The following is a 13386-nucleotide window of genomic DNA, read 5'->3' on the forward strand; positions in this document are numbered from 1 at the left end:
TCATAGAGGTCCCATGCTGCCTGATCATCCTGGCTCATGGTGGTATGAGCTGGTGATTGTGGTGGAGTCTGTGCCGGTGAGACATGAGTTGACTGTGGTGGAGAGGGTGGTGGAGTTACCCTCTTTACCACCTTTGCTTGTGGTGGCTTGTCTTGTTGCTGGAAGTCAAGTTTCCTTTTCCTTCTGATTGGGGGAAGAGTGCTGATTTTCCCTGTACCCCTTTGGATAAAGATCCGCTTGCGTGTGATCTACCTCTGTAGTTTGTAATTCCTCCTCAAATCTGTGTCTTTTTAGTTGGGAGGACAGTGATTGTTCCTCTGAGTAGGAACTGGTTTTTGGTTCGGTTGCCGGGTGTTTTGGCACCGAAACCGTGTCTTTAGTTGTTTTCGGCTCCGACGAGATCTTTCTCTTTTTCGGTGTCTTGGCCTCTCGGTGCCGACCATCTTCGGTGCCGCTGTCTCTGTGTCGAGTAGCTTCGGTGCTGCTGTCTCAGTGTCGAGCCTTTTCTGCACCACTCTCTCGGTGCCGATAGACGGTCACCTACTTTATGGGTTATGCCATGGCCTGTTGGCAGTGGAGTCCCCTGGGCTTTGTCTGTTTTCTCGTGTGATCTTTCTTTCTACGTCTTACTCACGGTTGGTTGCTCGTCGACGTCGAATTCTTCGGAATCCGAATCGCGGATGGAGAAAGTTTCTTCTTCTCCCTCCTCCTCGAACCCTTGTTGTCCTGTCGGCGTGGAAGCCATCTGCAACCTCCTAGCTTTTCGGTCCCTGAGCGTTTTTCTCGACCGAAACGCGCGACAGGCCTCACACGACTCTTCCTTGTGCTCGGGGGACAGGCACAAGTAACAGACCAAATGTTGGTCTGTATAAGGATATTTACTGTGGCATTTAGGACAGAATCGGAACGGGGTCCGTTCCATCAGTCTCGATGTTGCACACGGTCGGGCCGACCAGGCCCCGACGGGGGATCGAAAATACCCCGAAGGGTTACCGGAGCTCTTTAAGGTTCGGTGTCGATTTGCCCTAACTATCCCGATACCGAACGAAACAATACCGATGAATTTTCCGTTGATTCTGACTAACTTTCCGACCCGAAACACGGAGTGAAAAGGAACACGTCCGAACCCGATGGTGGAAAAAAAACAATCTAAGATGGAGTCGACGCCCATGCGCAATGGAACCGAAGTGGGAGGAGTCCCTCGGTCTCGTGACTCGAAAAGACTTCTTCGAAGAAAAACAACTTGTAACACTCCGACCCAACACCAGACGGCGGACTATGCACAGCATGTGTATCTGCAGCTACACATGCCACCGAACACAGCAATTCATTTGCTGAAATATAGTGACAAATTTTTAACCTTTATATTTCCAAAATGGGCACAAGATAAGGTGTTGAGAAGCAGTGATTATTTGCACATCATTGAATTTGGGTGTCCCCATACTAGCATGTGAATTACAGGGCATTTTTCAAATAGCATTCCTTTTTACACACTGTCTTACATTTGGAAGGAAAAAATGTAGAGAAAGACAATGGGCAATAACACTTGTTCTTCTATTCTGTGTTGGGGTAACTTGTGGGGCTCTCATTGGGATCCGTTACCCAGAATCCTTTGCAATCCTCAAAATGTGGCTAAAAAAACACTTTTTCGTCAGATTTTGGTGCTGCAAAATTCTGGAATCTGAGAGGAGCCACAAACTTCCTTCCACCCCGCATTCCCCCACATCTCCCGATAAAAATGGTACCTCACTTGTAAGGGTAGGCCTAGTTCCTGCGATAGGGAAGTGTCCAAAACACAACATAGACACATCAAAATTATCTATTCCAAAACTACCTGTTTTTTCAAGGTGGGCACCTGCGTTTTTGGTCCTGGGCTCAGCAGCCATCTAGGGAAACCTACCAAACCCAGACATTTCTGAAAACTAGACACCTGATGGAGCCCAGGGAGATGTGTCTTGCATGGCACCCCCAGTGTTTTCTTACCAGAGTCCTCAGCAATCCTTAAAATAAGCTAAAAAATAAATAAATAACATTTTCCTCATATTTCTGTGTGGGGTCACCTCACCGGCACAAATTGCCCACCGCCAAACATTGGTGGGCCAAGTGCCTGTGACAGGGAAGGGCCAAAAACATGTAAAAATTAAGAGGGAACCAAAGCGGGTCTAAAAGGGCAGTTTGGGAAAAAAACTAAATGTTTTAGGCTGAGAAGTGGGGCAGAAGTTTTATCGGTATAGATGAGACTATGCTGGGTGGTAGGAATTTTGTGGATTCCGGAAGGTTCCATCCACTGCTTAATTTGTAAACAAAAATCTGCTGGTGCCAAAGCTCTCCTCTTAAAAACGCGGCTACTGTTATTAAATGTGCGAACACGGAATACTGAGGCAGCATAATCCTGAAGCCATTTAGGGCCTCTTCAATCCATTTAAAGCCATTCCCTGCCCCTTCAGCTTACTCTTGCTGCTTTCTGCTATTCCCCTTTGTGACGCGTTTTCGTTTTTCTCTGTCTTTTCCATGTGTGTCTTTTGCTCACAGTAAATGCTTGAGGCAGAAAAATAAGTGCCGGCCCTCAAAAATAAGTGCTGGTGCTCCGCACTGGAAACAACAAGCCTAAATTAGCCACTGGTTCCATCACAAAAATGTATGGAAAATGCGTGATTCCAAGCAAAGTTAGCGGTTTGCAGGGCATTGTGGGTAAGAATATGGTGTGGGGTGCATGTGAAGCGTAGGCTCTCATTATTCTAATGAGACTACTGGATTTTTGAGCGGCAGAATCGCCTGCGGTGTGGGAGACAGAGTCTGACTCACTACAGGCGACACTAAGAATAGTCCAAAAAGTGCAGGCGCTTACCATTCCAAGTGAGATGATAATGAGAGTTAGCCAAGCTCTCTTAGTCCAAATGTAAAATCAAAACCCAAAATAATGAAATGTCCTCTTGCTTGCCTGGGATAAGGTCCTTTAGTTTACAAGTGGGGCTGAAAGACTGTTACCCCCTTCAGTTGGGGTGGGGGGCATAACCACCCCCATACTGGTTAGTAGCCCCCCACCCCTCTATTTTTTTGTTAGTTCTCTGGCATTTGGTGGCCTTTCTGCCCCCTGGGGAGCAGATTGGCCTTATAAAAATAGCCGATGTGCCCCCAAGGGGGGGGGGGGGGGCGAAATGGGCAACAGTTATGTGCCAACCCTTGCCCATGGGGCCACCCCCTACACAAAAAAAAAAAAATGAAAACAAAATAATCCCTGGCACCTTAGTAGATTCTTGGCCTAAAAAAGATAGGCCGATCTCCCCCCCAAGGGGGGGGGGGGGGGGGGGGGGGGGGGATGTAGAAATGGCCAACATTTGTGTGCCCCCTTTTGGAAGAGACCCTTACCCAAGGGGTCGCCCACCTCCCACCCCGCCCACAAAAAAACAAATGGAAAAAATCCCTGGCGTCTATGTGGCTTCTGCCCCTTTTAGGGGTATATCGGCCTAAAAATAATAGGTCAATCTGCCCCCAAGGGGCAGAAATGGCCAATAGTTGTGTGCCCCCCTTGTGGTGCGACTTTTGCCCAAGGGGCCACCCCCAACAAACAAAACACACACACACACACACACACAAAAAACCATGCCTGCCGCCTAGTGGGTAAGTCTTACATTTTAGAAGTACAGGGGAGGAAGGCGTAGCAATAATATGTCCTGTACCCTCCTGTATTTAGAGGCAAGGCTGACGAGCTTCCACGATTTCAAGTATGGGTTCCACTGGAGAAGGGGTAGTGGAAGAGTCTCTTTGTTCCGAAGATTTCGGCTCCAGTGTTTTCATCACCAAAGATTTTTGTTGGTGTGGATTGGTCTGCACCGAAGTGGAGGCTTGAGTCAAGACGGAAAAGATCTCTCGGTCCGTGGAAAAAGAGGCTGAAGCAGAGGATGGAGCCTTGGTCTTTGCAGATGGTTTTGGTGCTGGGCCAGAGGGCGGGCAGCTGAAGTGGCTTTTCGGCACTGAGCATGGCCTGGTGACAGTGGCGGACCAGTGACTTTGAGAAAGGGTGAAAGGACTTTGACAGTCTTATGATGGGCGGAAGGGGCCATGGTACTTGGGGGTTGAGCTGAGGTGATCTTGTGGCTTCGATGTCCGTCTGGACATTGAAGTCCAAAGTGTCTTGGCTAGAGAGGACCTCTTCCTCTTGCGCAGGCTCCTCTTGTGAGTGCTCCTCATCAAAGATGTCTGGCGTTTTGTGCGGAGTCTTGTGTGACATTTCCAACTGATGTGCTCTTTAGTCCCAAAAGGTCTTCTTTGATCAGAAAGATTTGCAGGCATTGCAGTCGGCCTCTTGACGATCGGGGGAGAAGCAGAGGTTACACACGAGATGCTGGTAGGTTTGCAGGACGTTTGTTGGCACCAAGGGGAGGGGGGAGTGGAACAGAGTGAGTTCCATCAGGTTATAATGTCTGTTGGTGCTGTGTGGAAGGGAGGCAAGTGATAACAATACTGTTGAAAAAAGGGTAAGATGAGAGAGCGAATTGGGAGCGAGTCGAAAGACACAGCATAGACACATATGGAGGAGAGAAAACAATCTAACAAAGGAGTCAATGCCCATGCACAATATCACCAAGAGAAGAAGTCACTTGATGCTGTGATTCAGAACACTTCTAAGACGAAAAACAACTTGCACCACTCTGGACCCAACACTAGATGGCAGGAGTATGCAGAGCATGTGTATCTACAGTCATACATGCCATTGACCAGAACAGTTTGTGTTTTAAAGCAAAATAACTTAACCTATCCTCTGTCACCATTTGATCTGCTGCCTCTTAGTCTCGCCACCTTTCCCTTGGCCAAAATTTAGGGTCTACCAAGATGAATAATTGCTGCGCACATTCATCACAACTGAGTCTTGCAGTAGGTCCGCTATGTTGGCTATATGTTTTTTTTATCAAATTCAATAACCTAAGGCCTTGCAGTTCTTTGTCCTTGCACCTCTGGCTTTTAGAGGACCGAAGGAAAGTCAGGATACCTGCAGTCCCTGGTCACTTAAAGACACAACGCAGACCATCCTCAGATTCTGGAACTGGCATCTAAATCTTGGCCTCCACCCACAGACAGTGGCAGTGACAAATACATATAAAACCACTCGGAAGACAGCATCACTGATGAATTTTCCAAAGTATGTATTTTCCTTTCTTTTTCAAAATGCTATTACCTCATGGATGCAGCACCATTATGCAGGATAAATGGTTAGGCTTGAACTTCCCAGACCGCAACCAGGCAGTCTAAATTGGGCAAAAAATATACACTGATGTTCTTGGCAATACATAAAGTCAAGCCTCCTGACACAGAGAGGTTGAAGGGCCCAGATGGCAATTGGAAAGGTACCCCCCCAGGACTCTGGCCAGCTCTCGGGAAGGCTTCTGAAGAGTAGATAAAGGAGTACCACAACTAACCAAGTACTGAGTAACAAACAACAACAAAAAAAATCGGTGACACAATGGCAGCAATGGTCTTGAAAGAGGAAATCCTATCAGAACATTAGTCTGATGTAGACTAAACAGAAACAATATAAGAACAAGAACCTATTTTCCATGTACTAGCTGCTGTGATGGTGTATTCTTTGAAACTGATGTGGGTGAGCGAAGGGTAGAGGATTTTAACTGCAGGTGTTGGAGACATAACACTGGGGCACACAGTGACTATTTGGGGATTTTCTTTCATAGTCATTGCTCAGGTAACAGACACTTCCAATCAGATCATTCTTCTGCACTTTACTGAGTTGGACTGTTTCGCAAAGGAAAGGCTGGAGCACTCTAGTTTCTCACATTAAAATTGCTTTGTTGAGGACAGCAATGTTTGAACGCAGTCACAGTGGTTTATAAACAGGGAAGATCTGCATTGTTAGCCTTGACCCAGGTGTTATGAAGTTATTGGAACTACTTTAAGCTGTTCCTTGGAGGAATGGGTTGTTTAGAGGAATGACTAAGGCTACAAGGGGTGTGTATGAAAAAACCTGCCTGTACACCAGCAGAGTGCTAAAAGTCCTCTCAGGAGAGATTAAGAATTAGCAATTACTGGATAAAATATTTAGTATAACATACTTAGTAGTGGATGTGGATATTGGAGCAGTTAAAATTGTTAAAGAAGTCTCTGAGTAAGGATATGTGTAGGCGGATGAGTGGGCAGGATTAAAGTAGGGGGAAGGATGAGAGACCAGATTAATGTATATACAGAGAGAAATTTGACATAAATGAGCTTTCAGTAGAATACAGAGGAGTCAAAACAGAAAAAAGATAGGGGGAATGCCAGACTATGCTGCTGGAATAAGGTCAGACATCAGTAGGGAAAGGAGAAGAGTGAATGCAGTGGACAGAGCCAAACAGGAGTGGGTGCAAACTATTGGTCTTGAAGCTGTCCATAAAAGCGCAGAAGAGGAAGAAACGAGGTTGGCTGATTCTTCAGTTTAATTTGCCATTGAGAAATTAATGAACAAGACAGGCACGGAGATCTGGGACGCCAACCACCAAAAATGTCAATGGAGGAGGAGTTGCTGAGGAAACAAGTAAATAACAGCGACCAGTACATAAACAGAGATGAAGGCATATCACATGGACCAGGAGAGCCTCTCTTAGAAATGAAAGCGTTAAGGAAGTACAGGAACCACTGTGAAGCACGACAACCCAATACTGTGGCCAGAGCATATTTTTGTATCTTGCAGGTGTCTTTTCTATCATACCGGAAGTGCAGTGATAAAAGCTAGGTTTCAGTAAGGCAGAAAAAAGTGATCTACTGGTTAAGATTTCAAGAGTAAGTTAAGAAGAAAGAATAAGAGGAAATACATTGAAACAGGGGAGGTGAGGAAGATAGACCAACTGACAAGTGGCAGAGGTAGGCTGGAGGAATATAAATTATGCATAGGGAGTTCAGGATGCATTGATTTTGGTTAACAGGGGAATCGGAAAAAAATGGGAGGATAAGAAAAAGGTATGTAAAAGTAATAGAAAAGGGAAGAACGTATTTTGCAGGTATTTAGTTGAAGATGTCACTGAAGCTCAAAATACGGCTTCCCCAAGGATGAGACTGGAGGCAGAAGAGAAGTTGTTTCTGTGAAATGTCAATGCTGCTCTGATACACAGTCGAAGGGAATGGTGACCATGTACTACACTACTTTCTACATCAAATCCATCCTAGAATAAAAGTTATTTAGAAAGGTGTGGAACTTAGCACTTATGATACAATACCATCCTCTACTAATGGCTGATTTTTGAAAATTCAATAAGGATATCTATTTATGAGCTGCTAGTTCATACCTTACCTTAAACATTTCTAGAAGGACCTCCTTACTTATTTCCAGTCGTTCAAAAGGCTGCTTCTCTTTAATGATATGTTTACACATGTTCTCCAGTAAAGGGAATTCATTACTAGACACTCCCCTAATAAGAAAAAAAAAACACAATGTTTTTCAGCCACTTAATGCCATTGCACAGTTTGTTTTTTTATCATAATCAGAAATTACATTGACACAGCATATTAGCCCATCATATCGTGGTCATTAGGACAATTTAGAACATCAGATTTGCCCTAATAATAATGATATTATACCACAGAGGTCCCAAATGAAGCGTACAGGTTATTTCTGCATATAATGATGTCCATCCTAAAAGTGAGAAGTACCAGCATGTGCTATGGCATCTTTTCTCACAGTCAATAAATACACTCTATGCTTATATGCAGCAACATTAGACACACTTTACTGACACCATGTCATTCAAACGCATGCACTTTAACCTAGATGCCCCTTACTGGCCAAACAGCACCTTTTCACCAATGCACTCACAAGGGCACTCAGAAACCAGATACAAATAAGCTTATTATTGTTGCTGCTATGGTGATTTGTCTTTGTTTATTGAAGCAGAGCTTTGTTTATATTATTCATACATTATACATTTCTTATATGGTGTTGACGTTAGACTGACTTCATCACCATTCTCCTTCCCAAAACGAAAAAGACCTTAATAAGGTTTACGTCCGTTTTACTTGAAGCGAGTTTCTTTCAATCCAGAATTTCATCTTTTTCAGGCATTCATCTAGGATGGACTATTGGGCTGGCTTTTCTTTCCCTAAACAAACGTCTGAGAGTCAGCAGTCATTATCTAATAAATGGAATAAAGTGGCTTAACAAAGCCATAAGAGCAATAAAAATTATTGCAATAAGAGTGGCCCTTTTGTCACCTTGCAGGTAATGGTGCTGGCAGTTCATTAATACTTTTATAGAAAGTAAACTCACTTTTCTGACAGGGTGGAATAAAGCTGCAGTCATGACAGAGCGGACAGAAACTGAATTTGGTAGGGGCACATTTAGCTTTTCAAACATATGAAACAAGTAAACCTTGCATAAAAATCGTATTTATAGTTTTCATGAACAACCACTGTTAAAGAGGCATGCAAATTGTTGATTAAGTTAATTATTTAAAAAAAAAAAAAAAAAAACACCCTCTACCGTGAACACCTTAAGAATGAAATGTGTGCCTACTGTATAGGTTCACCTACTTGTTCTCCAGAAACATGTCATAATAAAATCCATTTTCAATGGGTGGACCGTAGCACAAGCAGCCACCATAATAATTCTCCATGGACTCTCCAAGGATGTGAGCGCTTGAGTGCCAGTATACCTGTTCATAAATACAAGGAGTTTGAGAAAGCAGTTCAAATAGATGTTGAAGTGCCTAACCTCATGCAATCTCAACAAAGGTTTCCACAGTTTTATTAAGAGTTTAGTTTTCAAACTCATTTCAAGACCATCTCATTTTTTTGTACACAATTTTATATTTATCACTGTTGGGAATGGCCCTTTCTGCAGGGTTATCTCCAAACCTTTTGCTTTTCTCCTCCTTTTTTTAGACCCTCTTTTTGTTGGCTTTAGGACTCTGTGCACTTTACCACTGCTAACCAATGCTATAGTGCATGTGATCTCACATGGTATGTTTGGCTTACACCTGGTTGGCATAGCTAATTTACCTGTAAGTCCCTTGTAAAGTGGTATACCATATACCCAGTGCCTGTGAATTAAATGCTACTAATGGACCTGCAGCGCTGATTGCACCACCCACAGAAGTAATCTTTCAAACCTGTCTCATTGCAGGGCCTGCGTGCACAGTTTACTACCACATTGACTTGACATTTTGAACTACCTGCCAAGGCCTAAACTCCTTTTTACTACACCCAAGTCACCCGTAAGGTAGGCCCTAGATGGCCCTATGGGCATGGTGCTGTGTATGTAAAAGATAGGACATGTGCTTAGGGCTGCTTCTCATAGTTTAAGTGGTAATGTCTTATCAGGAGTAGCGTGGCATGTTTGGAATGGTAGTGAGAAATCCTGCTTACTGGTGTAGTTGGATCTTACATTACTATTTTAGAAATGGCACTGTTAGAGAGTAGCCATTTTTCTGTGCTTATGACTAGTGTTTTGCAGCCTGGCTCCAATCCACGTCTAGGGCAGAGTGACAGCTACACTTTGTGCATACTTTACAGACAGCCATCACGCAGGAGGGGCTGGGTGCATCTGCGTGCTAATAGCCTTCCTGGACTAGGAATTAAGGCAGTGGGACACACTTACATTTGTACAAGCTGTGTCCCTGCCTTACACAATGGGCTGATTTACCCCCTACTGATGTCTAGAGCCAGGGCTGGGTTGAAAGGTGTTGTGTTACGTTTGAAAGGGTTCCTTTGAAAGTCACACCTTGAACAAAGAAATTTTGGAGTATAAATACCGGGGCTCTGACCCTGAGCACATTTGAAACTGTGACTGAACTGTGTCATCAGGACTGCTGCACTGAACAAGAGACTCATCTGGACTGCTATTCGGCTGTTGCCAAGCTACCTGCCACTTGCTGGGTGGCCTAAAGAACTCACTGGATTGCTTTTCTGCTTATTGCCACAGCTGCTCTCTGACCGTAGTTTCACTAGGCACTGCTGGACTGCCAGCAGGAACCGCTATACAGCCTACTTGCTTCATGTGCTGGCAACCCTTGTGCCCTCCTAAGTGTTCTCCCAGGGCTTGGGGGCCTGCCCTGTGCCTTTAAAAACCAGCGCATGTGAAGCTCTGTTTATGGTGCCTTTTCTTCTATGCTAGCATGTGGTGGGCACTTTATGTCCTTTAAGAGCGTGAAGAGCGCTTCATCTCCCGCACCAAGTGCATAAGGAGTGTTTTCCCTCCTCCCAGCATATTAGAAGTGCTGGCTAGTTTGCATGCAAACTCCTGGTGCTCAGGGTTTTGGTCCTCACAAAGAAACCACGCTTTTACATGATGAGCACAGGATGAGCCCCCACAGCTAGAGGGGTCACCAGGATGACTGCACCGCACCTGCCTGACGCCAGAGGAGGAGACCTTGCTTAAACGCCGACGCTCTCTCCAACGACGGCCTGTGCTCACCGTACCTACAGGAAGTGTTGGTATCCCACCATACCCGTCCTCCTCCCAAGGGCGGTGCGGATTCCTCCCCTCACCCCCCCACCGGAGTGGCCCAAACACCACAGACGTGCCCACCCAGCTTCAGGGCTACAATGGAGACCCGGGGAGATGCCACAGGCCCCTGATCGTGAGGCCAACCAGGACTGACCCAAGGAGTCTCTTTGATCCCTCCCCTTGCCCCCCCATTATTCCCCCACACTGGCTCTTCACTGCTGCGGGTCTGCTATCGCGGTCCAGTCAAAGGAGATCAGGTGAAGGTCTACTGCATGCTCTCCTTGCCAGGAAGCTGAATTAGAGACCGGCTGCTGGGTGGGAGCCATGGATTGGAGTGGCCGTTGGGGAGGGGGGGGGGGGGGGGGGGGGGTGAGGGGTGGGGGAAGTGTTCACACTCTAGTACCTTGTTTTACTATTCAGAACCTGTGGAGGGGGAATCCAGATTACGGTATTACGGCTCATAGGTGCGCAGGTAGTTCTGTGCCCCACAGTTTTGCTCACAAATTCAGGTGGGCCCACAGAAGTACTGTAACCCTTCCAAAAGGAGTGTGGGCTTATATGGGGATAATTGGTGATCCATGCATTTGTGGTGATATCTTGGGGTCTGTGTATCAGACAACTTGCTGCATGTTATGGCCGATTATTACGAAGGGAATGTCATTTTGTATCTTCTACAAGTCCAGGACAACAAATCCTTCTTCAGTATTTACATAATATGCATTACATTTACAACTTATGTTGTTTTACCACATGGACTATCCACTCGCACTGCATGGCGGCCTAATGTATAACCTTATGACCTTTACGTTGTCAGGTGTCTGTGTCTACTACTGCAATTGCATCTTTTGTACCCTCTGAATGAATAATGTCATATTCGGTCTTCGCTGTATACTGTCTGCAAGCCACTGTGGCTAAATATAGGGTTTATATAGAAATTTATCAAGGATTGACTTTTATATATTAACAAAACGTTAAAGTACTAACATACAGCCCTGAATGACACACTGTTTCTTTTTTTTTTACGTGTAACTGTATGTGACAGAATACACCAACATATTCTACACCGTATGCTTATTTCCATGAGACCTATACAATTAGATATTTTATACTGCAGAATAGTTCAATTGCTCAAGTTGTTCATAACCAACAAAATTAATACATTAAAATACTGTTTCCCCACAGATTAGAATACAGTGAACACAATTAATAATGTTTAAACATTAAAATGATACTGCTCAAATTACTGTTAAAAAAAATTAATAGAAATTTCTCAATGACTGGTTCTTTCCCAGGTTCATGTGTTTGATGGAATAGTTTTCCACACCCCAAAAATCCAAAGTCGGAGTGGCACAAGGAGATCGTCTAAAATGAAGCAAGTTTTGAGTGTAAATTGGAGAATTTGCCACGCTATCAGCAGCCGGGTAATATTACTAAGTATGTGTTGGTCTTCATGAAATCACTTATCAAATTAAATTAACCCAGCTAGGACAAAACCCTTTAGAATGTGATGGCCTGCCAAAAGTAGAGTTCTAAAAAAAGGTTCCAAAGGCACAAAGCTTCAAAAAGTAAACGTGGCTCACCTCAGCAACACGTGGTAATCAAATGTGCCCACTTCTTCATAGTTCCCCAGAGAGATCGAACCAGAGCCTAGATTTGTTTCTTTCAGAAAAGAGGGAAGGACCGCAGATTTACACCCACCCACCCTCAACCAGAGCGCTATCCCAATTTACATTTCAAACCAGAGTAAAATATTTGTACATCCCAAAGTGATCTGGTATTTGGATGCTCTGAATATGCGATCTGGTATTGGGATGCTCTGAATATGCCCCTTCCAATAATCACATTGGTAAAAAGTCACACACCCAAATTGCATGTGGTCACAAACAGTTTAATTCTGTTAGACAGGTGGTTTGCGAGGGTAAAAAGGCTTCATACTTCAGATCCAAAGTCCTAACGTACAAATTTTGACCACAGTAAGGAATGAAAGGAATCTGGCAAATGTGGGGACTTCAACGCACATAACATTTGAAATTCCTGCTCAGAAGTTTTCGCCAAAACCAAACCAATGTGGGATCTCGGCCAATGGGTATCTGACTTTAAGTCAACATCGAGGGATGCCGCTTCAGTCTTGCCCCACTGAAGGATTTGGACTTAGACTAAGGCCCTCGTTATGAGTTTTTCGGAATAGGGTGGGGTATTTACCACATATGGTAAAGACAATTACCCCAGGACCAGGTATATATCACGGTGGTAAATACCAGCTGTTCAGAGCTTTTGAAAGGAAAATAGGGCTTGGCATCTGGAATCATTTTTAAAACACCACATTTAGCATGTTTTACCTTTTTTCCTGGCCTTGCCCTCCGATACATTTAATCAGATTTGCCCTGTCAGAATTTACGGGGAAAACTGTGCAAGTCTGATAACTATTACATAACTTGTAATTCCGATACCAGTCAGAAAGTATAAACTCCGAGATAACCTGCTTGGTGTATCCGACAACAGCTCTAGCATGGTCAGCCTGAAATCCCATCTAGGTCCCAGTCAACAGCAAAGAGTGACTTTCTATTGGGCTCTTTGCCCAAAAGGTTTAAAATCCCGTCTGGAGAACAGGCAATAAGAATTTTTAATTAATCTTACGTCATTTTTATTAAATTTTTAGAAGTTGTTTTTTGTTGTTTTTGGTGCTGTTTAACGCTTTACAAGCTATTCTTAAATTAAGCCTGTAGGTTCTGTCCCACAGGCCCCAACAACGGAGTTCAGATTTAAATTATTAAAATATGTGTTAATCCTGACAGGATTATGGGATTTATTACTTGGGAATTACTCACATCCTGCCCAACTAATACCCCATTTTTGTACAACAGATATGCACTGCCGTGAAGTAATACATTCTTTTCTTCTAGCTTCTAGGAAGCAGAATGCAAATTATGGAACAATGGCAGGATACTTTCAGTGGG

The 13386-nt window shown here is 44.2% G+C and overlaps 1 protein-coding gene across 2 annotated transcripts in view; it reads right to left on the bottom strand.

Annotated features, from left to right (window-relative positions):
• LOC138284024 (threonine--tRNA ligase 1, cytoplasmic-like) overlaps positions 1-13386 on the bottom strand; it is a 221178-nt gene that overhangs the window by 146867 nt on the left and 60925 nt on the right. For both annotated transcript variants that reach the window (XM_069222371.1, XM_069222372.1), the window contains exons 5-6: positions 8515-8636; positions 7280-7397 (exon numbers count right to left, since the gene is read on the bottom strand). In XM_069222371.1, coding sequence (XP_069078472.1) covers positions 7280-7397; positions 8515-8636 — 240 coding nt within the window. The remainder of the gene's footprint in view (positions 1-7279; positions 7398-8514; positions 8637-13386) is intronic.

The sequence above is a fragment of the Pleurodeles waltl genome, chromosome 3_1, assembly GCF_031143425.1.
Source record: "Pleurodeles waltl isolate 20211129_DDA chromosome 3_1, aPleWal1.hap1.20221129, whole genome shotgun sequence".
Taxonomy (NCBI): domain Eukaryota; kingdom Metazoa; phylum Chordata; class Amphibia; order Caudata; family Salamandridae; genus Pleurodeles; species Pleurodeles waltl.